Raw genomic sequence first — 25,220 nt, forward strand, 5'->3', positions numbered from 1 at the left:
TGAAGCTAGCGACCTGTCTCATCCAACTGAAAATTAACCAAGAAAAGCATCATAATAGCAGCCACTTCTGGAGGGAAGCCGCAAGGAAAGAGTTTGTCAACCAATGTTTTCGAATGCTCGTTGTTCAAAATTCTTTCTGAATGAGCACATGTTGTGCGCGCGTGCGTTTGTGTACAGGGGAACAGGCAGTACTTCGAGAGAAAAAACTGCTATCTTCAAAGTTATGGAAGGATTACGAAACACAGAGTGAAGCATCTAGATTTATGCAAGTACGTGAAAGAAAGGGAACGCAGTTCAGACCTACACAGGACGTGTATCTCAGAGATACGCCCATATAAATCCAGTCAGAAATGTAAAAAGCAGCTGGGTTCAAAACAGGAGGGAACCATGAAAATCATGGCTGTAATCAGTAAGTGCACATCTACTGTATGAGAAGGTCCACATTTCTGAAAAAAGTGTTTAGATCCAAAAGTCAGAATGACTGAAATCTACTTCTCAGAAGAGCTCTGAGCTGTAATGAGGCTCTAATGTACACACTTACCCCTGCTCTGCTTGCTCATGGTCTCACAGCAAGCTGTGCTCTGAGAATGGTGATGACAGACTTATGTTCAGTACTCTGGAGATGCTGCACGCACAGGCAGCTTGTGAAAAATGCTTTATATATGATCCAAGCCAGGTTCCTCTTAGCAGCTTCATTTTCACCAAGATATCACATATGTAGGAATGGTGCAGTAAGCCCTGGAGAGCTCTTCCCTGCTATACTACATTCTCAGTAGCTATGAATTCAATCTCATCTCAGCCGCTCTCCTCTGTGCAAAAGAAATGGTACTTCATTACTGTCAGGAATAAAATGCTTAAATGCTGTAAGTAAGCCACAGAAAAACTTTGATAGTGTACATTTGCTTTGTTAAGGATCTCTAAATGATGTTTCATACCAAACCTAAACATATGGCTGTGCTTTGCAAAAATCCACTTCAGTCACAAGGCTGAAGCTTGATATCCATCAAAGGCAAGCATTCTCACAGTCTCGCCTCAGCTTTATGGCTATATATTCATATACAGTCATACAGGCTTTAGATTTGTAATGGTCTGCTAAACATCACTGCATATTCCTAACTGTAGTCTGACAGTCTTCAAAGCGACTGGATTCTTTCTTTTGAGGGAGACCAATGGAGTCAAAGCCTTTACATTTCGACCCGTAATTCTCTCCAAAGCTTTCCCCAGATACATTCCCTCTTCCAATTATGCTTTTGATAAAATACTTCTGTCCCTACGCAAGGTCCTCAGGAACACAAGAACTTGGAATTTACTCTCAACCTCCTCTACCCAAGGTTCACTGTGACTGCTTATGCTGTGCAGTGGAATGCTTTTCTTTTTTTTTCCCCCCACTTCCCACATCAGATGCTGACTCCTAGTGTATTAATCATGTCAATCTGCTTGTTATTCATACAGGTTACTGAGCAGAGTTATAATCATTTCAGCCAAGTAATTAAAATGTCCATTTTCCTACCTGTGCCCTACCTATGAGCTGATCCAGCTAGCATCCCTACTCGGTCAGACAGGTGGATCTGGACGAGGCAAATTAATTTAATTGCAAGGGTTGCCAGAGATGGCAGAGGTGTATTTTATGTCCCACGACTCTAGGCTGTTTCAGGACTGCTTTGCAGCTCATGGCTGTGATCACGATGACTGCCTACTGTCCTTTCTAAACATCTTCTGCTTTGACTAATTTGGTTGGGCTCATTCTTGGCTGGCTTTCCATCAATAAAGCCCCATTCAGAAGACGGCCCCACTGCTTTTGCAGAATACAGCCTAAAAGAGAACATTAACAAAAGGAAATGTAATATACAGTGGAAAATTAAACAACATGTACTTTATTCTTAATACTCTTCACTTATGTAACTTCTTCAATCATATCTTAATGTTTACTTTATTTCAAACTACCTTCCCTCTAAGGACAGCTTGAACAATAGTGAGTTCTTCCTCATATTCAACTGTTTGGAGATGAATGATAAACAAAAGTTATAAGAGAACGTAACTGAAGTAACAGATCTGCACCTTTTGACCAAAGTCTTTTGCATTTTAAGACAAATGTTGATGTAGTTAAAGAATGACACAAAACAAAGATATACTCCATAAAACATTAATATTTTAATGAAAAATCTTAGCTTCATGTTTCTATCCAAAGACACTCAAAACTAGTTTTTTCTCCCCCCTTAATTTTGACCTATAATGGGACCAGTTTGGATAATTTTTTTTGCATTTTAGAACATTTTTTTTTAAAGATTAAACAACCAGGCTAGCAAAAAGGTATCCAATACATACTTTTCTTATATCAAACAAGCTAGTATTTCAATACAATGTAACTATACAGAATATATACATTACACATATGATCACAAAGCAAACACTACAGGCTCAGAACAGATTTGAAAAAACATGATATTCACATTGATTACAATAACTCTAAAAATGATTGCAACGTTGAAACGGCACTTAGTTTACAAAAAAAGTCACAAAAATATATATAGCCACCAAGAACTATGGTTCCTGAAAAATACTAATAGCCAGATAGTAGTATATAAAATGTGAAGTGTATTTAAACATCGTATACATTAAAAAACAAAACCAAAACCAAAAACCAAGTCTGTTAAGTCAATAAACATGCCAAGTAATCTAGCTGTGGCCAGCATCAACAAGAGAAGCTGTACTGTGGATGAGATGACGACTGGATATACGGCTGGTGACTGGAGACTGGCACAGTTAAGGGGGTTTCACTGTTACTAAAATGCACAAAGAAGCCCAACAATAATTTAATTCACATTTTTCCTCCAGCTTTACTCTTTCCCTCTTCAGGGTTTCACCACAGAGCAGCACCTAGAGTGAAGGCACTGCAGGTACAGGGCAAAGAAGCCGTCCAAGAAGTTTGTGTAGCCAGGGCTATAAGTCAGAATATCAAAAGCATGCACCAGCTAAACGAATGGTTAAACAAAATCACTCCTCTGGGGACATCAGCAACCCTCAGGAAGACTGTAGGTACAGTTGCCACACAGGCTGGCAGCACCAGAAACCGATTCGACTTTGTTTTAGTGCAGCCAGATTTGTAGTTGAGACCTGTGGGACACTGAATTACTGTGATAGCACATATTGAGTTAACAAAAACCCAGAGCAGTTAAGTACTGTTGCATTAAAAGAAATTCACATTTGTTTTTTATGGTACATTTCCTCAAATACTTTGAATCGAGTCCACCTACGAGGGACCTCCGATGTGGCTGAGGCACAGTCTGGCCTTGAACACTTTCATCTGCCATCGAGATGCTATGGAATTTATTATGTCCATCACTGGAGAGGAGAACCCTCCAAAGATGGGTTTCACCTTGTACGCAAAACTCGAACTTAATCCATCTGAATGAAAATTAGCTATTTTCCATTTTCTGATGGTGTGGAAGTTGCAATGGATCCAGGAGCAACAGGTGCTCCCACATCTGCATTTTCTCCATCCCTGCAGGGTGCACAAAGCTCCCGTTCTATTTGCATATAAAATGCTTCCTGGTGTGTCTCAGAGAGAGACTGGCAATAGTCTCAATGCTCTTACATCCTGGGGCTGGAGGGGAAAGCCAGCAACCAAGAAGCGACTTGAAGCCCTCATATAAAAACTTTAAACCATAGCTTAAAAACAATAAAATTTTATCCTGTAAAGGATATATAGGGATCATAGTCTTACAAAATATATCTTACTGCATTGGCAGCTAGTACTTTTTAAAAAAGTTTAAATTCACACCTTTTAGACTCAAATACATGTGAACCCAGAACCATTTTCAATAACCTAGTCTACTAATCTCTCAGTATGAGAGACGTGACTACACTATCTGTGAGCCTGACAACTGAACTCAAACAGCAGCGAGACAAACCAAGAAGAACACATATCACACGTGGTGCAAGAAAAGTGACAAGCAGTTCTGATGGGGAGCTTAATTTGCTGAACGTGAAGGCAATCCCATGGATCTCCAGGGGACTTGTGCTACGTATCTGCATCAAAAAACAAAACAAACCCTTACAACTTGGCCAAATCTCCCACACAGCTAAAATAGCATTCATTTTTCTTCCACTCTTTGCAGGGAAATAGAGAGCTGCTGAATTATATCCCCTCTCCCGAAAAACCACATTGAGGCAGAGAAAAAAACATCCCACTGCTTTCTTGTCTTTCTCATTAGACATACTGCTCATATGCACAATATGCAAGGGAGAAAGGCCCCATACAGAAAACCCAAGAGTCTGGGACCCGAGCACGCGGCAGAATCTTGCTAGTTCTGCGGTAGTGAAGGCACTCAACTTGCAAAATAAATGGGTGAGGAGAGGATTTTCCACTGGGTGAAAAGAATGGTGCTGCATAGGAGAAGGACATGCAGAAGTAACACGTTTGCATCACTCTGTGAGTGAATTTGGAGGTTACTTATCACTGCAGAAACTACTGCAATGGGTAGCACGTATCCATCTGAAGATCTCAAGACGATGAAGGGATTGGAGCATCTCACAGTGCATGCTGAGAGAGAGCTGGGACTGGTTTGCCCTAAGAACAAGAAGCTCAGGAGGATCTTACCCACGTGTACAGCTACTGGATAAAAGGCTGTGAAGATGGAGCCAGACCTTTCTCAGTGGGCACAAGCTGAAATACTAGAAATTCCATTTAAACATGAGAAAAATTTTACTAAGGTGAGGGTGGTCAAACACCAGAACAGATTGCCCAGAGGAGACACAGGGTTTCTTCTTCGGAGATATTCAAAACCTCACCCACCCTGCTTTGAGCGTGGGGTCTTGGACCACATGATTTCTAGGGGTCCCTTTCAGTCTCAACTGTTCTGTGATGCCAGTCAAGTAGAAAGATAAATGCAAACCAAGGAACTTGAGGGTAGGGGGGGGAAAGGATAAAAACGCAGCCTGGGGTTCAAGACACTCAGATAACGTATGGAAGGAAGCTTTCTGATTAAGCCCAGGTGTAGCATCAGACAAGTTTCTTCTAGTTTAGATATCTATCTCGCTCAATTTGGAATCCAAGTTTTAGCAACAGAACTTGTTTTAAGATGTTCTACATTTTTACATCTGTCCCGTGAAGAACACCAGTATTCCAAAGAACTGAACATTTCCAACAAGTTAGGGAGGAAAAATAAAAAGGATATTTGTGTTTAATTTATGCTCTACGGAGAAAAGAGACAGTAGCAAGAAACACAAATGGGAAAACTAACAAAAAATGCCTAATCCTAAACCAAACAAACCCTCTAAGAACTCTACTGCCCCTGCAGTGGAATCAGACTGAAAAGTGAGAAAAACAAACCAAACCAAAACAGATGTTACAAGATATTACAGGGATGAAAAGATAATGTGTAACACTGTGCAATGGAAAATGAAACCCACGGCTTGCCTTGTTCCAAAGTGTTAACTCATTTCTTCTCAAGGAAGAACAGATTAGAACTACAAAGGTAGTGGGGTGCTTTTTAAACTCTTTTTCACTTCTCTTTGGTATTCAGAAAGCAGTCTGCCTTCTGACACAAAGTTATGACTTCTAAAAATCCAATATCCGGATACGTCTGTTCTGTGTTTGCACATCTCCTCACCAACAGACAGATTAACAAAAGATCCAGTGGGTGAAAATTACCAGATTCTAACAGAAGTTTATGTCCATCTGCACCTGACCACTGAATGTTACACCTGTACAGTCTGGAACTGTTTCTGTGTGAGTACAATTTTACTGCGTGAATCACAAAGGAATCTCACGGACCTGGAAAGATGAGTAACACTTATTACACAAAAGAAAATCCTTTATTTGAGTTCAGTGTCATAGCCCTATAAGTCAAGATAAAACTCATCAAAAGGCATTTTCTTGTCTCACTGGCTTTTCAGTTATAGAAATCAGAAGTGGAAGAGAATTGGTCTTTAAATTCAGCCCACCAAAAAGACACCGGACCGACTGGTAGCACAGCATCACAAAAGACTATTTCTCCTTCAAGCCCTTTTAGGAAGACCTCACAAAGGTAGACAACAAGACTGAACTGTAGCAGAGAACTCCTCTGCAGCATATTTATAAAACACTCTATGGATCTGGTAGGGAAACTTCAGTAACATGGAAAGGATTTAAATTCCAACCGTTTTCACTTTATTTAACTAAAATGTGTATTTTGTACTTAACCCAGAGTGGAGAAAAACTGCTGAAGACAATGAAACTCTAAGTTCTTTCCAAAGGGCAATAGGCTATTATTCCTTACAAAAGCAGGCTATCAGTAGAAACAACCCAGACCTACAGAGTATCAGCTGCCTAAGCTAACTGAATACAAACTGATGGCGCAATGTAATACGACTTTTGTGCCCTCTGTTTCTTCAGGAGCACCCTTTCCTATCAGCATTTCCTCCTCGTGTTTGCATAAAGCAAATCCAGACAGAAAACAATAACTTAAAATCAAGATTCAAAACTGAGGGAGCGTATCATGCCTTTGGAATACAAAGGCCAAGTAATACCTACTCTCTCAGCACATCATCTGTAGGCGACAGGCATTTGGCATCAAACACCGAGTTAACTTCAGAAGCAATAAAAAAAATAAATCAAAAACCTCCTAATGCGTTTCCTAATTCAGCTTTCAAAGCAGTACCATAACCCAAACAGCCTCAACAAAACAAGAATCACTGCTCTGAAAATCCCATACCCTAAATTTGCAGCTTTTTCTAAATATGGAAAAAATGAAATTGCAAATCTTTCACAATTTATTGCTTACTTGAGCTGTGTATATAGCTGGAGTAATGGCCTTTAATAAACTGAATTGGCAAGGATTTAGAATGTTTTGAAATAGGAACAATCCATCACTGCTATATAGGCTTTCTGTAAACAACCCCTTGTTGGGTTAGAAAGTTGGCCTCTGAAGGGAATAAATTGCTTGTTTTGTCCAAAACAAGCCTAATAAAAATTTGAGAAACTATACATGCATATGTATAAACAAAAAATGTGCAGTAATGCAGAAGAGAGCCCATTTATTTTCCCCATCTGTAAATTCCCTTTAGTTAGGTTTTGGAGACTAGTAGAATACAGTATACATGATAGGAAGAAGTGACCAGAACTGCAAGCAATCCGGCCAAGATTTCAGAATTTCAGTTTGGGAAAACCTTCATTTTCACACACGGTTTCCCTTCTACAGAAAGATACAGTCATGAGACATCAGTCAGGTGTGCATGGTCTTACACCCCTCTGACCTCCTCGCTTCATTGCACACCACCAGAATTTTCCTGACCATAGTATTTCCATGCCCAACCTCAGACTGGCAAATCCAGAGCGGCTATTTGAGATGTTTCTAAAAGGACTGAAATATAAGGAGAAGGAATACCTGGCGTGACATTGCTTGGTTTGTCAAAACCATTTATCTGAGATGAAAAGGGACAATGTGTTTTTTAAAAGTGTGTGTCTGCTCGTTTCAAAAATGCTTACGTTGCCAACAAAGGGGTCGCAGTAAGCGCTTTGAAAAACAGCAGGCACAGAGATAGGAAACGTCATTTTTTTCAATGCAGAAGATTAAAGCATCCACTCAAAACTAGTCAAAGCTGCTCAGTAATGATTTCCAACACATCCTGTTGTTTGTCATTTTAAAAAGGTTCCCTCTGATTTCTTTCCCTCAACTAGAGGGTCTGCAGAAGCAAGAGAAACTTAATGAGCTGTTCTAACTGTGGAAGAAGAAATAGTTAAAGTGATCTGAATCAGTTGTTCTTCTTTAGAAGTGTATCACAGCTTCCATGATGTTTTGACAAGATCTTTTTGTGCATTCAGTCTTAAATATTTTCACAGAAGTGATCATTCAGTCATGAAAAATAATGTAACATCTGTTGCAGTTTCCTGTTTAAAGCGTAGCTTACAAAGTAAAAAGGGAAAATCTCCCCACTTTCGTTTAAAAAAATTAAATTAAAATGTACAGGACCAAACACAGGCACTTTCCAAAGAACAAAAATGAAACCAAACCATGAATTATTCAATAGTAATAGATGACAGCTCCGGTTTTGGAGGGTCACCTGCAGTTGCCTCAGCAGTGGCGTTAGTCTTTGGCTGCTCTGGCACATCTTCTTCCTTCTCTGCCAACCCACCCAGAGACCCCAAGGGGAAAGTGCTTTCACAATTCTGAGTTGACGAGACCTGTGAAATGACAGGCATTTGGACAGAAGAGTTGCTTTCAAAGCCATGCTCCCCTAGCTCATACTGCCCGAGGGTCTCTTCTTGTTCCTGGTTTAAGTAGTCCGGTACTAGGAAGTCACTAGAAGAGGGGCAAAGGACAGAAGAGAAATGTCACTTCTAGCACAAACACTGGAGGTATCAGTTTCTTTGTATCAGTTACATTATACAAGCTGCACAGAGAAGAGATACTTGCTTCACACTGTTCTCAGATCTTCACAGCAGCACACCTCACTAAGCACCCAGTTCTCATTTAAACACACAGAAAAAAATAGTCAACAACATCTCTTTGTCATTGTTGTGCACCCATATTTCTCGCACAGAAAACTTCTGATTTAGACTGCGTCACCTTGATGAGAAAGAAAGTTAACGATCGGAACATCACATGGCACTGAAAACCTCATCGACAAAAGGGAACACTCAACCATTCAAAACAGAAACAAAAATCAGTTCAGCACTGGCAAAGATGTGGGCCTTTTCCACCCCTGAGATAAGATCCACCCAAGAAACAGCAGCACTCAGAGCGGACAGGCTGTAAAAGAAGCACGAGGTGAGGAAGCAAAGCTTCTGCTGGCAGTACAGGCAGGTTGCCAATTGCAACAGTGCTTTGTGACGGGCACACAAATCACACCAGCTTGAGCAAAGCCGAATTTCATTTCCTTCTCTGATCCACACCAGCTCACTCCTTCATGGACAGCAGTTCTACAACTATTTAAAGACACCACATTCTGTTATTCTGATCATTTAGCAATAGGTTAGCTAGAAAACTAAAAAGGTATGAAGTCAATGCAATCTTTCCACAATATCCACCATTAAGCAAACACTTTAAATGAAGTCACAAGTCTATTCTCTACGTAAGCAAACAGTCTGTGGACAACATTTTGAATATTAAATCACATACAGCACTCCACAGACAGTACAGAATGGCTTAACTCCATTAGCCTGCCCACAGATACAACTGAAAATATAAATTAAGTAGCCCAGAATCAGTTTCTGCATATCACTGGGTTCTCCAGTGCCCTCCTACGAAGTTCACACACTGTAAAACAGATCAGATACAACAGATAGTGGTGCAAGAATGAATGTGACTCAAATTAGCTGGCAACCTGATGAGAGGCACAGCAGGCTGCCCTGCAAGCAGGAAAAGATGATTTAGGAAAAAAAGGAAATAGGGGAAAAAAAAAAAAAAGAGAGGGGGGAAAAAAGAAAAAAAAAGCAGCAAGTTTCCCTGTTAGGTTTTTGCTGTGCACCTCACCTGCTCTGGAAGTAGTTTGCTAGCTCTGATGCTTCATGGTTCAAGCTCCGCAGGTGAACGATTAAATTTCCAGAGTTGGTGAACATGGCGCCGCATGTTTTGCACTCGTAAATCCGAGGCTTGCGGATAATGTGCCGGGAAACCCGCATGTGGTGTTTATATTCCCCGAAGGAAGTGAAAGTGGCACTACATATCTGGCACCGGAAACAGCGTTTACCTTCGTGCTTCAGGCGATGCATCTTGAGCGAGTAAGCTCGGGTGAACTTTTTCCCACAGCGGTCACACTGAAATGGTTTAATGCCTGCAAAAAGAGAGCAGCAAACGTTCAGCTTTTGGCACGGCAAAATCCTTGCAGATTTCTCGCAGTGAAAGCACAGGAGCAGCGCCCAGCCGCAGCGAGGCGCCCATTTAGGAAGAAGCGCTCCTGTTAACTTTCAAATGGCAAAACAATTAGCACAGAGCTGCCATTTTTCAGAACCAGCTGCTGTTATTTCATAACTATGTAACCCATCTTTAACGCTTACATTTCTTCTTCCTCACAGCTTAAAATGAGCGTAAGTTTCCATGGATTAGACTATGATTAAGGAGCTGAACCACAGCCAGAAAGGATCTGATGCAGCTGTCATCTCGAAACATCTTTCAATTCTTTTGATCTTGGGAGATTCTTGTGCCAGACTGGCTCCCAACAATGCAATTATCAGACTACCCCTAATTGCAATGTCTTTTTCTTGCCGCCTCTGGCCTCAGAGCAGTGTTGTGGCAGGGGGGACATTGTGTACAGGGTTCCCCCTGTAATGCAGCAGGAATGGTGATAAAAAAAGTAAAGCAGCAGCCTTTATATTGTGTGGGAACCCTTATATACAAGAATTTTCAGCAACCTTGCATGACAGACAACTCTTTAAGAGGGTTTAAGTTCATGCTTTGCCTTTTTTCTTGCTTTAATTTAGTCATTCCGTTACCCGTTCAGTTTTCATTTATTATAGGCACTAATAAAACCCCAAAACATATGAGCTCTGCAACATGCTGCAGCGCCTGAGAGTATGTAATCACACCCAAACAGAACTATTACAACATAAAAGACTGAATCACCAAAAAGTTAAATGAAGAGTCTGAACTCCAGAAAGTGTGGAAATCCAAACATGAGGCCAAGAATCTGGAATACGGAGCTCTATTCATAATAGGGCTGTCAAGGAATAAAGAAGATTTTTTCAAAGGGCTGAATGTGCATCAGTCCAGGCTGTTAATTCCACTGGTCTTTCACTCTGCTTTCGTTATGTTCAAAGTGAGAGCTGAACTTTTAATTGGGGCTTTTACACAGAGAAAGCTGTAGTTAAGGTTACACTGAAACTCCTCATTAAGCATGTGAAAACAAGTTAATATTCCAGAATATCGCCTGGTGGAGCTTTTCATGCTCCCATACTCTTCACGGGCACCTATTTCCTCAGATAGTCTGAGCAAAATCTCTTCATCCACTTTGCTCATGTGAAAACACTTCTAACACTTCCACGGTGTGGGAACTTATTTTGCACATTTTGCACAATAATTACTCTACAAGAGTAATCTCTTCTCATATTCTCACCCGGGGGCAGCCAATCGACAGATCTGCCAGAGATGCTTTGCTGAAGCTTTCTTCCATCAGCTACAACTTTAGCAACCTCCTTTGGATAATTTTGCAACTGATACATCCATACAGTTTGCTTTTTTAAATACTAGATGTATTTTTACTGCTGGCCTGAACTCATTATGGCCATTTTGCTTGAAGGCATTTGACAAAGAACTGCTGACAGTGAAGAATTTATGCCTCGACCTTTGCGGGTGCTCTGCCTAAAACTGGTACAGCATCTGAGTGCAGGTAAGAGTCAATCTCAAACTATTAGATGCTGAACTGCTAAGCTTAGTTAGTGCTCAGCTATAATAATTCCTTAATATTCCCTCCATTCACTAAAATGTCCATGTTCTTGCTGGGTACCACTGAAAAGTCTTGAAAAATACTGATAGCAAAGACATTAGGAGTTCATACTTCAGTGAGAATTGAAAATGGGTGCAACTACTTTGGGATCAAGAGTCAGAAGAGGCACTTGTACAAACCATTTCATGCCTGTATTATCTGTAGAAACTGAATTCATTATCAAACTAGTTCAATTACAATTTCTCCAAAAACTCAGATCCAAAACCACGACATTCTTCAATGCAAAGACACAAGATGACATATTTTCTAATGGCTGCAATTCTCCTCTGAAACACAGCAGACAATTACGGTCTCTAAGAAGAAGAATTTCAATCTACATCACTTCTTCAGTATAATAAAAAAAGCCAAATATACTGTGAGGTTTCATCTTCAATCTTTCCTGCGAGAAGAACTTGTTCTGATGACTTCCAAGCACATTTTTTTTCAGTCCACACAAATGCTGGTTATCCATCAGTCACATCTATGTATCAGAACAAGCATTCGGTGAGACCTCTCTACCCAATCTTTCTGAAATCAGTTCTCTTGCACCTGGCACATGATTAAAAAGGAATTGTATTACTGCATTTGTGGCATTGTGAGCCAACGTCTGCACGTCTGTGAATTAGTAATTATTGGAAATAGCACCATTCCTTACCTGAGTGGATAAGCATGTGTTGTTTTAAGTTCTGAATGCGAGTGAACCGGACCCCGCAGGTTGGACACTGAAAAGGTCTATCTGGACCATTTGGGCTGGGTCTCTCTGTGCTGCTGGTAGAAGGAGCAATGTAGAGTTGGTAGGGATACTGAACGTTCTCCAAACTACAAAGAAAAAATTCACTGATTTACAAGCAAGCTAGGAAAAAAAATCAGAAGCCATGTCTGTGGAAATCTGAACCTCGAGCATATTAGAAGGAAAAAAAGACTGGCCCTCTGCATTCCTGTCGAGATCTATATTTACATGGCAAACCTCTTCCTCTCTACAGCTGTGTCTGACCTGCATCCTGAATTTTATATTCACTGAACAGACAGAATAGTTTGTGTTTTTTCTTTTTCACAACAGGTCTCAACACTAGCTGAATGCAATTTTCAGGCATGGGCATTTTATCATGCAGATTGATGATTTACAACCAGTCAGAAGTCCCTGAGGAAGAATTTAAAGAACTGAGTAAATGGGAAAGAAAAGGTTTATTTTGCAGCTTCAGTGACATTTACAAAGGAAATTAAAGCCAATCCATTTCCATTTCAATTCACGTTCCATGAACAAACATTAGCATCTACAATTACACAGTCCTAAATTTAAAATATTAATCTAATTCATCAATACTTTTTCTTATCTGATTCAATCAGCTCTATCAGAATACCTCAAGCATTGTGCTGAAAAAACCAGCATGCAGACTATAATAACAGAACAATTTAACTTCCAAAGTAATTCATTTAAGACTAATTGCTCCTACGCAGCCTCTAGCTGCAAACTGTTAAGTGTTATAATCCAAGTCCTCTGGCAATGCAATTGCTTCACCAAAGGGCACAAAGAAATAAAAACATCTCTGCGGGTATAAACAGAATAACAATGGGAATTTGTACTTACCTGGGATTTCCCTTTCCTGAGCACTAAGGTCTACCTTTTGTTTTCTTTTTTTTTTTTGGTCAAAATAGACATTTCAGCTTGCTCACAGCCTGAGGGCAGATCAGATGTCACTGGCAGCAGGAATCCGCTCTGACCCTGAATCTCACCTGCAAGTCACAATTACCAGGGGCAGAGCAATGCAATTTTACTAAACCCTAATGTCTTCAATGCAAGGTGAAAGAAGGACAACAATGTCTCCTGCTGAAGACAGTCAGAAGGTCTCCCTAACTGCACAAATCCTTTGGCTGGGACATCCACCTCAAGCCCACTTTGTTGGTTTCTAGGTAGGGTTGTATTTCTGGACTTCCAACAGGAATTCCAAAAGAAATTTCACAAATACACAAAAAAAAAGACCAGATTAGCACAGGAGGATAAGCACTGGGATAACATCTTTGAAATCAACACCTTCACTGTATTTACTTTGGAAGTAAATGCCAACAGAACTTCAAGAACCAAGTATCTGCATTCTGGGTGCAAATTATGGGTCTCAGCAGCAAAAGTTCCAGATGAAATATTTATCTGGTGAGAGGGCATCAAGCACTGCTTGATATACACGAGGTAAGAGTCTACTGCAGACGTTTAGCATCTATAGTCTATAAAATCAACAATTTCTGGCCTCATATGGAACTGGAATAATACTTGCCCTAAGAAAAGTTAACATGGGGATTTATACAAAAATTTATAGAATTTTCTTCCTGCATGCTGATAATATTATCCCAACAGGTTTCTCTCACCCATAATAATGGAAAAGCTGGTACCAGGCAGCACAAACCAGGTGCAGCAGCACAGCTCTGGCCACAGCCTGACCACGTGTTCAGTCAGTGCTGAGCAGGCACCACAAATGGGCCAAAGTGGACCCAAAATGAGTCCTGGAGAGTCATCCAAACAGGCTTAAGCTGCCTATCTACAGCAGACTTCTGCTATGAAAACCCACTGCCCATCCTATTATTAGAAGCCTGCTGAGAGCTGTACCAATGTTTGGAAACTGGACAAGCAGTTTTACTGCCCTTTACTTCTTTTTATACATAATTGGGTCCTAAAGAGCTGTGGAAAAGATAGATGCTGGCAAACTTTCACGAAGGAAGTTACCAGCTCATATCCTGCATCTGACAGAACGGGGCCTGCCACTTAGGGGTCCAAAAAAGATGCCTCACATGCACCTGCAACAGATGAAGTTATATTCAAACATAGGTTCTGATTTGCCTAACTAAATTTCTGCCATAAACTCTGGCACTCCTGCTTCCCTTTGTGAGCAGATCATTAGACAAAGAACCGAGTTTACTCAGATGGTATTTGAGAAATATCACAATGTTTGGCTAAGGGATAAATCCCTTCAGAAAAGGTTTCCTTGCCCTCAGCTAACTGGAGAATTCACAGTTAAAATGTAAGCTAATATGTGGCAACAGAAGTTACAGCTGAGATGCACAGAACTGCTGAAGGGACTCTGGATAGGCTAGAAGCTCCTGGCCTTAGATGTACATACAGATATATACATGTTAGAGTGTTCAAATAAGAATTACACTGCGTTATTTGCAGCAATATTTAAAATGCCTTACAGAGAACTTCATTTTCTGGTCGCATTTCTCAGGTCCTTCCTCCCTCATTTCCTGCACTGTGGGCTTGTCAAGAGGCAAAGTACACTGTGCTCCTCATGCTTTCTAGGGAGACACTCAAACCAGGGCAGAAATTGGGAACCACAGCTCTCCTTTTGTTTCCAGCTTTCTCAGGCCAGCTCATCTTCAAAGCCTGTAATGGTGCCAGGTTCTCTGTGATTAAAACTGAAAGGAGATGTGCTATGGGACAATCTCCCTGGAAGAAATTTGAAATAAAGATTTGGTTTTCTACATTAAAAATTCATAATGAGAAAGGCTGGTCAGAGCAGATAACAGGCTCTGCAGCTACCAGTGACTGGCATGTCCGAGGCCATTCTAAAATTGTAAGCAGGCTGAAATATCTATTGGTGACATAACTGTCCACCTTAGTACAACAAAGAAATTACATTTTAACACAGTCGTAATGTCCCTTCCCTGCTTCTTTTTCCTCATATACACTCAATTTCTCATGTGACAAATGAAGCACTTATTAGTTGAGATTTTTCTAACATCTGAGAAAATTTCTCTCTCAGATGTATGCAATGATAGACACAAAATGCTACTTGCAAGTTTTTCCCCTTTTCACCCACAGATTACACATACCTTCAATGATGTAGAACTAAACACTGGCAAATGTAAATGCCAGAATGCTTGGTGAGCCTAAAAATGTCCTCTGCTTGTAAACAACAAGAGTTTTAGACAAATGGAGGCTCTCTTTATATTGGATGTTAGAGATCTTGTCTTTGCAACCTCTTTTTAAATGCAGCCATGAATGTGATATAGAGACTAACAGTTAAACCAGCCAAAGCTGTGCTATGAAGCTGTCAGAAAAGTGTGTCAGAATCCAAAGGTGAAATACCAGGGAAAGAACGTAACAGAAATCAGTGTGAAATGGTGATTTTCATACTTAACAGATCCCTGCATGCCTGTTAAACTGACCACACTTACATGTGACCTGCTCATCAAGAATGCCTTCATTTTGTTGGGATCCTATTAATGAGTGCCTCATTTAATGCACCCCAACCTGTGCATCCCAATTGCTGCACAGTGACTGACAGCTGCATTCACTGCTGATGTGCTCATCCCATGCTTGAAACAAGAATTCAAAAGTGCAGTGCTTGAATGGCTGTCACTGCTTATCAGAACGCACTGCCCAGCCTAACAGGCATTATACACACAGGCATGTGAAAGAAAATGTCTTATGACTTGAAAGCATCATTTCACTCATTTAACTGGACAGGAAACCTTAGTTCTGAGTCTAACATTTTCATAAATTCCCAGAAAAACTACCAATTTTTCTTTTTTTTAATAGAAGCAATGTGTAACGTGTTCATTTTTATGATGGTTCTGATATTCTGAGATCAGTTTGTTTCAAACTTGGCCATAACCTCTGGTAAGCACTCTTTCCTTGTCTGCATGAAAGCGTTGACAGAAATTCTCATTGTTAAAAGGATTTTATATATTTTCATTTTTTCCACTCAGTTTGCATGGAAGTTCTATAATTTGATGGGAAATTTCTAAAATAAGTCATTGCTGAAAATACGTCACTCAATTTTGTAATTTAAAATCAGCCTCAAAAAAATGAGATTAGCTGTAATGAACGCAACGTGTTCCTCCAATTCAAACCCCAGGCGTTGGGTATTTATTTACAGTGAGGTTTTCTAGCAGATCCATACAATCTTCTGTCGTACACAGAATCATTTCCAGGCAGTTATTTTCCCTTCAGATTTAATCCTACAACGAGACAGTTTTAGATGGAAATGGCAGGGAAGATTTTAGAGCTATGAAAACGCAGCTCTTCATAGTCATCTCCATGGAGTTTCACTTGACACAGTTTCTGGAACAACTCCCAGAGGTTGGCACTTCTCAGATCAACTTGTCTAACAAAACACTATGCAAAAGCTAGCTTGTCAATATTTTAAAACTTTTGCTTAGACATGGAGCAGCCATCTATGCACCACACCTGACACACATGACAAAAGCAAAGAAATAATGAGCACAGCCTTGCAAGTCAACTGCAGGTGCACCGCTTGGCTCCAGCAAGGCCACCATACATCTTCTGCTGAACAGACCTGTCCGAGTTCTGCCCTCTAAGCCAGCCTGCCCTTACAAGGGATTCCCACAATAAATTACCCATCTCCACACAGCAAAATGTTGCTGAATATATAAAGCATCTTGGTAAAGAGCTACAGTGAAAGTTTGGGGGAAAAAACGACAAGGTTGCCCTGCCTGCTTTGTGTTTTATGACAACAGAAAGGTCTGAGGCAGCCACAACCAGCTATTCCATTTTGTTGTTTTTGTGGCCTTACGTCAGCTTCAGCACACATGCAACAACCACATCTGCCTCACAATAAAGATCTCTGTATTATTATTTATTAATATAGAGCAGCGATTAAGAAACAGCAAAAACATGAATATCTGTCTTCACCAGTGTAGCCTGGAAATAGACAGGAAATGAAAAGCAACAAGTAAACAAACTCTGACTTTCATCACCTACATTCTTCTAAAGCATCCGATCCTTCAGGCACTGATTGTACTTTGATCAACGCAGAGAAGCGTACGTACAGACAGCTGAACATTCTGGGATTAGGGCTGGGTAGGTTAATTACAACACAGCACTTGCTGCAGAGCAGTTTGCACACTGCATTGCTACATACCGATCATCGTCATCCGCATGAGCGTTGGCGCCAGAGGTGCTCTGCAGTGTGGGTAATCCCTCCGTCACCCCCTCATCCATTGAGCCTAGGCAAAGAAAAAAGGGCGACTTAATGCAAATATGTGTTCAAAAAGGGCTGAGGGGGGAGGTAAATACACATACAGCTTGCTTCGCCAAATCTCTGAGAGTGAGTGCTTCCTGGGTGGTGAGATACTAAAATTATCTTGGGAAAATCACTTAGAAAACTGAGAAGCAACGTGTTCCAACTTCAACTTCTCCTCCGCACAGCTTATCTAGTAAATGGACAACTCAATAAAGGGCAAATATTTGGCACACCTAGAAAACGAAAAGAATCTATGTTAAATGCAGCCAGAGTTTATAAAACACATCCAGTACTAACAGAGCGAAGTAGAAATGTTGCTTTCACCCATAGGGTAGATTTCAACTGCTCTCAAGAGTTCATGAGCAGTGGAGCTCAGTCCTGTTACTTTACAAGGCTTTTGCAACCCAAACCTTCTTGGGGCTACTGAAAGGAGGATGGGAGGAAACATGCATCTCCAGCAGTTTCAAAATATCACTTGTACAATCAATTTCTTTTAATTTTCCTATGAGCTGACAAACAATACTTGGGAAATTCAGCAGTATGCAATCTATGCAGTTACAACAGTTAATTCCATTTTGATTTATCCTTCTTTCCCATGCTATGCTTAACTAAGTTGACTGAAGAATAATCCCAGTTCCTCATAGGTTTGATTTTATGCCTTCACCTCTCCAATGGAAACTGTGCTAATGAGTTATGAAAGTATCTTCTCAGGCATAGCTATTACTGTTGCTATAATGACTTATTTATCAAGGCCCCGCTTCACATCTTCTGTATTATAAAGTGCCTCCAAATACAACAAATTGCAAATGAGTAATTCTTGAAATTGCCCAAAGAGCAAAGAAGAGCTTTCTGCAATATCAGAAAGGCAAGAATACTTTCACAAATGCATTATAAAGCACTGAGATAAATATATGCAATTATACAAAGAGAATTCGTTGAGAAAGGAGAAAGCTGTACTTTAACATATCTTGCTGCCTCCATTTACTGTTCTTTCTATTACTGCATGAAGAAATATATCTTCAGGAGGTAAAAAGTGCTTTCTGAGCTACAAAGCACGCCTTATCATATATCTGATACATGCAAACTGTGACAGCACTGCTTCCCTTGTAGGCAAATGTGAATAAAAACTGTTCTCAGGACAGTTAATAATATTATGCAAAGGCTGCTAAATATTAATTCAACCATTCAAAGACAAAGTAGAGACTTGCACATTGAAGATTTAGGGCTGGTTAGCATCCGTATCTCTACGCAGCCCTTTAAAGGAGAGCATGCTGTACTAATAACCCCAATAGCAGACATTTTAACCTTAAACATCATCATCACTAAGGCCTGAGATCCTCCACTCCATACTGTACAAACTGAGGTCAGCTACATGTACAGTGGTACAAACCCTAGGATAGGAAACAGAAAATGCAAGATTTCCATGAAACAATTGTGGCTCCAAATCAGACATCTTTTAAGATGGATATGTAAAGCTGCTTGTCAACAGAAATCATTTCAGAGATGAGAAAAACAGCTGAAGCAATTCTCAGCAAGAGCAAGGTACAGCAAGGTGCCTGGCTGTGTTTCACAGGATTTTTTGTAGCCTAGAAATTCTACCTTGTTTATTCTTTCATATTTCTAGTTAGTAAAATCCCCTCCTTTCACTCGATACACTATTTTTAACTTCACCTAATCATCATTTGTGCTTGTTCTATTTTGTCTGTCACAGTACAATTATGTTGATGCAATAATTTGCATCTCTGATCACTCGGGCCTGGTGAGGTCTATTCTGTGCTCCTCCTACAGTGAGTGAACAGCTGAGTCAAACAAAATGTGTTTGTGAACGAAGATCACTTTTCCTGGAAACTATCCATGGAGCAAACTTTCTTTTAGATTTTAATCTATGCGTTATTTTGTCAGGCTACATACAAAGAATTAGCAATTCTAAGCTTGAATCTGCTCCTCAGAAAAGGTTAACAGCACTCACTGCAGTTAATAAAACACTCTGATTTGAAAAAGCATTACTGACCTCAAACGTCAACACAAGAGCTACATAAACTGATGAGCAGAATCAAGATGAAGCCCTGAAGGATGGCACAAAGGGAGGATATTTTCATTTCTTTTTAGTCAATATTACCTGAGCTACTTTAACAACACAGACAAGCCCAGAATGCTCAGCTCCACTTCCTGCAGAGAACGCACCGCAGCGCTGCGCTGCCCAAAGAAAAGAATTTATGCAGGCTACATTTATTTACTTTATTCTAGTTTATTTTAATTAACTGACATAGCCTTTCATGTAAACATTACTTGGATGAGGCAGACCAGCACATTCTGCACCCTTATGGTTTTCTAATAAAATAGGCTTTATTAAACATCAGTAAACAAACTCTACCAAACACAGGTCAAGCCACTTAACTGAAGGCAAAATAGCTGGCTTGGGCAGAATTTTGGCAATTAAACTGGTTATATTGCAAAATGCTTGCCTTCTGACCTACTAATAGCCATTCAATGCATGCTGTGCAAAGAGAAAAAAAGATTATTACAGTAACTCAAGACTAGCTTCAAATTGTCCCTCATGGAAAAAGGTTTCTCACAGCAATTGGCTGTATTTGAAGAAGCAATTTGAGAACAGAATCCCAGAGAAATGGAAAGATACTCAATATTATGACTGTGTGGTTTTGCCTTCGTCTGGGACATTAAGATGACAGTGTTTCGCCACTTATTTTGCAAATCTTCTTACAAAGGCTCTCTGTCATGACTACACAAGATTTCACGTCTGATGCAAAGAACCATTCTGTCCCTCTGTGGCTATAAGCCATAAGCCTTTCAAACTTGGTGGTACAACTTAACTGAGCTCATGCATTGTGATACCACCGCAAACAAGATTTCTGTTTCTGCAGTCAAGCAACCAGAGGTAAAATGGGGTTATCAATCTCTTCTGAATAATCAAGAGGTCTACCACCAGGCTTACCTCAGCTGTGCTTCACAGTTATTTCCAGAGCTGTACGTCCCATACTCCCACCATGGTTTATATGTAACATTAAATAGACAAAAAATACAGTAAAACTTGAACTTCAGCAGACTTCCCCCCATAACCTCACGATTATCACTATTATACATGCACTATCTACCTGCACATATATCTAACCCCAGCAATGGTTATATATATCCTCATACCTATAGAGGACGACTGTGGGCTGATCAGGAGATCCTCCTGGACTTGCTCGCTTCCTGGGACTGTCTGCTGGTCGCTCAGGGAGCTCTGGGATGCGCTTACAGGCTGTGACACTTCCTCATGAACCTCCTCATCACTTAACCTTTCCACTTTGACACGCACGTCTTCTTCGATCACCAGGGGCGAATTGGCTTTTGTGCTCTCACACGTCACGTAATCTGCAATTCTCCTGTTTGACTCCGAGGGCCCAGGCATGTCCAAAGTCCTAGAGTTCTCCACCTGCTTCACTTTCTCAGACTGAAGCCTTCGATCAATTCCAAAAGGAAAAGTCCACGGAAAAGCTAAGGAGGAATCTACGGGCTGATTTCTGGACTCTGGGTAAGAAGTCGAAGGATTCAGCACTTGGGGGGAACTTGTTTGTGTGTTGCACTTGACAGGGCTCTCAGGAGACATAACTATGTAGCTTTTGCGCTTTCTTCGCGACTCTCTGCAAACAGGAATGGCTCTTTCCACCACACTGCATTCAGATGAAACTGGAGAAAGGCTGCCATCTCGAGAAGTAAAATTGCAGTTTGCATTACTCTCCTGTCCTGCATCGAGCACTTTCTCTTGCTGGCTGTTGGGCGTATTCCATAAAATGCTCGACTTCATGAACTCTGAGCATGTGCTTGCAACACTGAACATTTGCATATAGCTGGCTGCTGCCAGCACGTCAATGATGTTTTCTGTGTTAATGGACAACGTTGCTGTGTAAGCATACTCCAGAAGAGGAATAAAACCAGTCACTGTCACGTGGTGCAGGTCCAGGACACTCTTGCTCTCGTCTTCTGCTTGACCAACGAGTTTGGAACGGAAGAAGTCACTGCAGGCTGCCAACACCACCTTGTGAGCCCTGAAGATTTTGTCCTGGACACGAATGGTGATGTCACAGAAATGTCCATCGTTGCGAAGCATGTTTAGCTTTCCAAGCATCTCCTGACTGTGAGCAGGGGAATTATGAGTGAATGTTTTAACACCCATTTTTACACCTTTCTGCCAGCGTTCTTTCCACATATGAGAGGATCACGGGTAGCCTAAAACAAAGACAAGAGCTGTCACTTTCATTTCTGGAAGCAGAAGTTTATAAGACTGCATGCAGAAAATTCACCAGCGTACTCTAGGGTGGTTGTTTCTTTTAAGATCCAGACTGTATAGTGGATTGACTCCACAGAAATGCAATTACTTACTTGCAATTTTCAAAAACGCAGACAAAATTATTTGCAGTCTATCACTAATATCATCTTCCACGTTTCTGCTACTGTCCAGTCAAAACAAACTCTGAGCACAGCTGAGAGAAACAGCAGTACCCAGCACCAAAAAGAAAGCATCTTGGAAACCATCACCTGTGTTAAAAAATCCCTATTTTTATTTTGTGGATTCAGGAAACCATTGCTCACAGCCCTTAAGCCTGGGAGAATTTGTCAAATCATTCTTTTAAGCAGAACAGACATTTTATTGGTCCACTTACAAGTGTGAAGGAGCGGGCAAACATCCCAGTGAAGGCATTTAATAGCAAAAGAGTCTTAGAGAAACTACAGCATGAATTTTCAGAGGGCAGAGTTCAAGCTAGTAAACATGAAATAATTGTTGCCAATAGCTCTGCTTTACTGCTGTACAGCAGGTAGTGATTGCTTAATGCTGCTTTATGCATGTGAAAAATAAACAAGGAGAGCAACTTTCTTACCAAAAAAACCCAACAAACTGCCTTCTTAGGGACCAATTCTCTTCGATGTGTAGAAGCACATGCTTGGGATTTGGGCAATGTCCTCAAGGACCAGAAGGGACCGTATGCCCCACTGTCTGGCAGGGTTTTAAGGCTGCATTGGTTTCCCAAACCACAGTGCCTCTTTGATGAAGCTGATCCACGACTTCCTCTGTGATACAGAAAAACATTGTGCCATGCTAGGTGCAGCATGCCTAGACATCTCCTGCCCCTACATGGGAACAGCTGTGGCCACCAAAGCTGTCCCAGCTAGCAGAGAATAGAACATATACAAAAAAACCAAGTCCAACCTTAACTAAGTTCATATGTTCACTCAAACTGTTTCTGAATTATTCCACTGTAAAGGAAAAACAAGCTGTAATGTTATACCTTCTTAAGGCCCCCAAGCTTCCATGCAGTCTTCTGTGTTCTATGTGACTCACACAATTAACATGATACAGAAACATCATCTGGTAAAGTTGGTGGTTGAACATCAGTAACATAATTGGATCTGATTATTTCCTGGAGTCAGTCAGCTTACTCACATCATCTTTTGCTTTTCCCTTACACGTATACAAAGCTGCATCACTTTTGCAAACTGCTCGTGTGAAGCTTTTTAGATACAAAGAGCAAGTTGGGAACAACTTACCACAAATCTCAGCGCGTATTTAAATGGCAGCTGTCAGAGCCAACCCTGTTCTACAGGGCTTCTTGTTTCTTTTGATACTGCAAACCCTCTCACATAGAGGAAAAATAGCTATTCTAGAGAATAGACCAGCACTTAATATATATAAAGCCTGAGTGAAACTATAGATGCCATTTGGATTTGAAATGAAATTTCACACTACTGCAAAAGAAGAAGTTAAGCACAAGCAAAACACTCCTCAGTCAAAGAAAACATATTGACCTCAAGAGGCATCTGAAGATCCAGACTGTTTGATCTCCAGCACGAACCAAATGAAAATCATATTTAATTGATCTCAGACCAAAACTCTGCAGTAAAATCTTGTAACAGCATATTCTAGAACGGCCTTAGGATACCATTCCTTCTGAATTCCTGAGTAGCTACAGCAACACGTTGGCACCTCAGAATCCCAGAACCACCGTTCAGGAACTGGGTTTGAAAAGATGAACACGTGCACAAGGACAACCGACAGCAAACATGGCATTTGGAAATAGCACCAATACATAATGGCAAACCAGGAGAAAAACAAGCGATTCTCTCACTTCTTAAATGCCTGGAAGACCAACCAGCATCTTCCTTCTCCATTCATCTGAATGAGTAATGCTCATCCCTCCCATCTGAGAGCTCTATTCTGCTCACCTCTTCTGGACTCCCCTCAAACCATTGCTCCTGCTTCCCCTTCCTGCCCGCCTCTCCCTTCTTCAGGCTTCCTTTCCCTTTCATCTTTTGCTTCCTTGACCTTGATCTGGTTACAGAATTTTAAACAAAATAGCGGAAGGCAGTGATGTGCAATAAATTCATCTGCATTTATTACAGGAGCAGGGTGCCTGCCGTGAACATGGGACTCTGTTCAGTCACTTCTGTAGCTGACTTTGCCCTCGCTCCTCCGACACGCCACCATTCAAACAAGTGGCTCCTACACAGGCTGCAGTGCTGCCAAAGGATGCTATATGTATATGCCTGTTATTCTCAGAACAATCAGAAGAGGTGGGCTGGGAAGGGGAAACAACATCAGTTATTTGGAGCTAAGAAGCTAGTGAAAACGTCAAATATTTTTAGAAGGTAATTTAAACAAGATGAAAGTATTTTTCACATGAAAAGATGGGCATGCTAAAGCTCAGACAGGTCATAGAGGGGTTCAATTCTCCTTTTTAATCTTTTAGTTGCAGAGGGCACTTTTATAACTGCAGTAAATCATAGTCATGAGAGTATGTCAAGCGAGTAAAGGGCTGAGACAACAACTTCACCTCAAGTCTGACATCTGTGGATTGCCATTTCAAAGTGACACTTTTTTTTGGTCACACTATCAATTATTAGATACACCTGACAGCAGCAGTTAGATCCTGAGGTGTGGGGTGCTACATTCAGAAGCTATTAAGAACCATAAACAAACTAAACACACAGTGCACTGGGAACCTTCAGGGCTGGAGATTAAGGCACGTAAATAAAGTGATACATGGGTTGCAGTTGAAAAGTCACCATTTGTCCTTGAGTCATACACCACTGGCAATTCCACCACCAGGGATGGACTCCTGGTGTCAAAGAAACAGCAGCCTGCTTTTCCCTTGCAGCTGATGACAGCACAGCTCCTCCTCCCAGTCCCCATGCACACACATGTTGCCTTGCCCCACACCACAGCACAGCATTTCAAAGGTCAAGACAGACACAAAGAAATTTAAAGATACGTTTCAGAAGTAAAATATTCTCAGCGGGACACTTCAGTGTGCATCTGAGTTGTTTTTAACTCTGCTCAGACTCTCACAGTTGGAGAGAACGGCTGTTCCAGGGAGCATGCTCATAGTGGGAATTCACAAGTCTTGCCCAAGCACCGACCCCAAGACAAGGAGAGAATTCAAACAAGAGCGTTTCAGGACTTCCAAAGAGAAGGGAATGTTAGCCATTATGAGGCACAAGCAGTTTGAAGGCAAGTGCTGCAGTACCAAAGACTTTGTACAATTAGTTTGAATGTTAATTCAGACTTGATTTGCTTTTAATCCTACAAGCATTCACGTAGACCCTGCCTCTAAGCTGCTCAAAGTAACTCAGCTCATCTGTACTCAGTCATGGTCAGCACACAATAAGTTTTAGCACATTATCAATTCAAGCACACTATTTTGTGACAATGATTAAATGTGTGGCACGCTTCTGTGCTTAGGAACAGTAAATGTTTAAGTATACACTGTGCTGCATAAAGGGAAAAGAAACTCTAACAGACTTCAAAAATCTTAGGTGATCTGACTGCTTCCACACAGCCAG

General features: G+C 40.9%; 1 protein-coding gene across 22 annotated transcripts in view; it reads right to left on the minus strand.

Moving 5' to 3' along the window:
* ZBTB44 (zinc finger and BTB domain containing 44) overlaps positions 1–25,220 on the minus strand; it is a 68,326-nt gene that overhangs the window by 28,819 nt on the left and 14,287 nt on the right. For 18 of the 22 annotated variants that reach the window (XM_042831912.1, XM_042831904.1, XM_042831918.1 and 15 more), the window contains exons 2-5: positions 20,541–21,611; positions 17,280–17,364; positions 12,059–12,222; positions 9,456–9,756 (exon numbers count right to left, since the gene is read on the minus strand). In XM_042831912.1, coding sequence (XP_042687846.1) covers positions 9,456–9,756; positions 12,059–12,222; positions 17,280–17,364; positions 20,541–21,591 — 1,601 coding nt within the window. In that variant the 5' untranslated portion in view covers positions 21,592–21,611. Of the gene's footprint in view, positions 1–2,129; positions 8,283–9,455; positions 9,757–12,058; positions 12,223–17,279; positions 17,365–20,540; positions 21,612–25,220 lie in introns of those variants that run through there. The other 4 variants (XM_042831899.1, XM_042831898.1, XM_042831897.1 and 1 more) reach the window with 4 other exon arrangements.

This window comes from Centrocercus urophasianus, unplaced genomic scaffold (assembly GCF_019232065.1).
Source record: "Centrocercus urophasianus isolate 14NV4802_14NV808 unplaced genomic scaffold, USGS_Curo_1.0 seq_37, whole genome shotgun sequence".
NCBI classification, from domain to species: domain Eukaryota; kingdom Metazoa; phylum Chordata; class Aves; order Galliformes; family Phasianidae; genus Centrocercus; species Centrocercus urophasianus.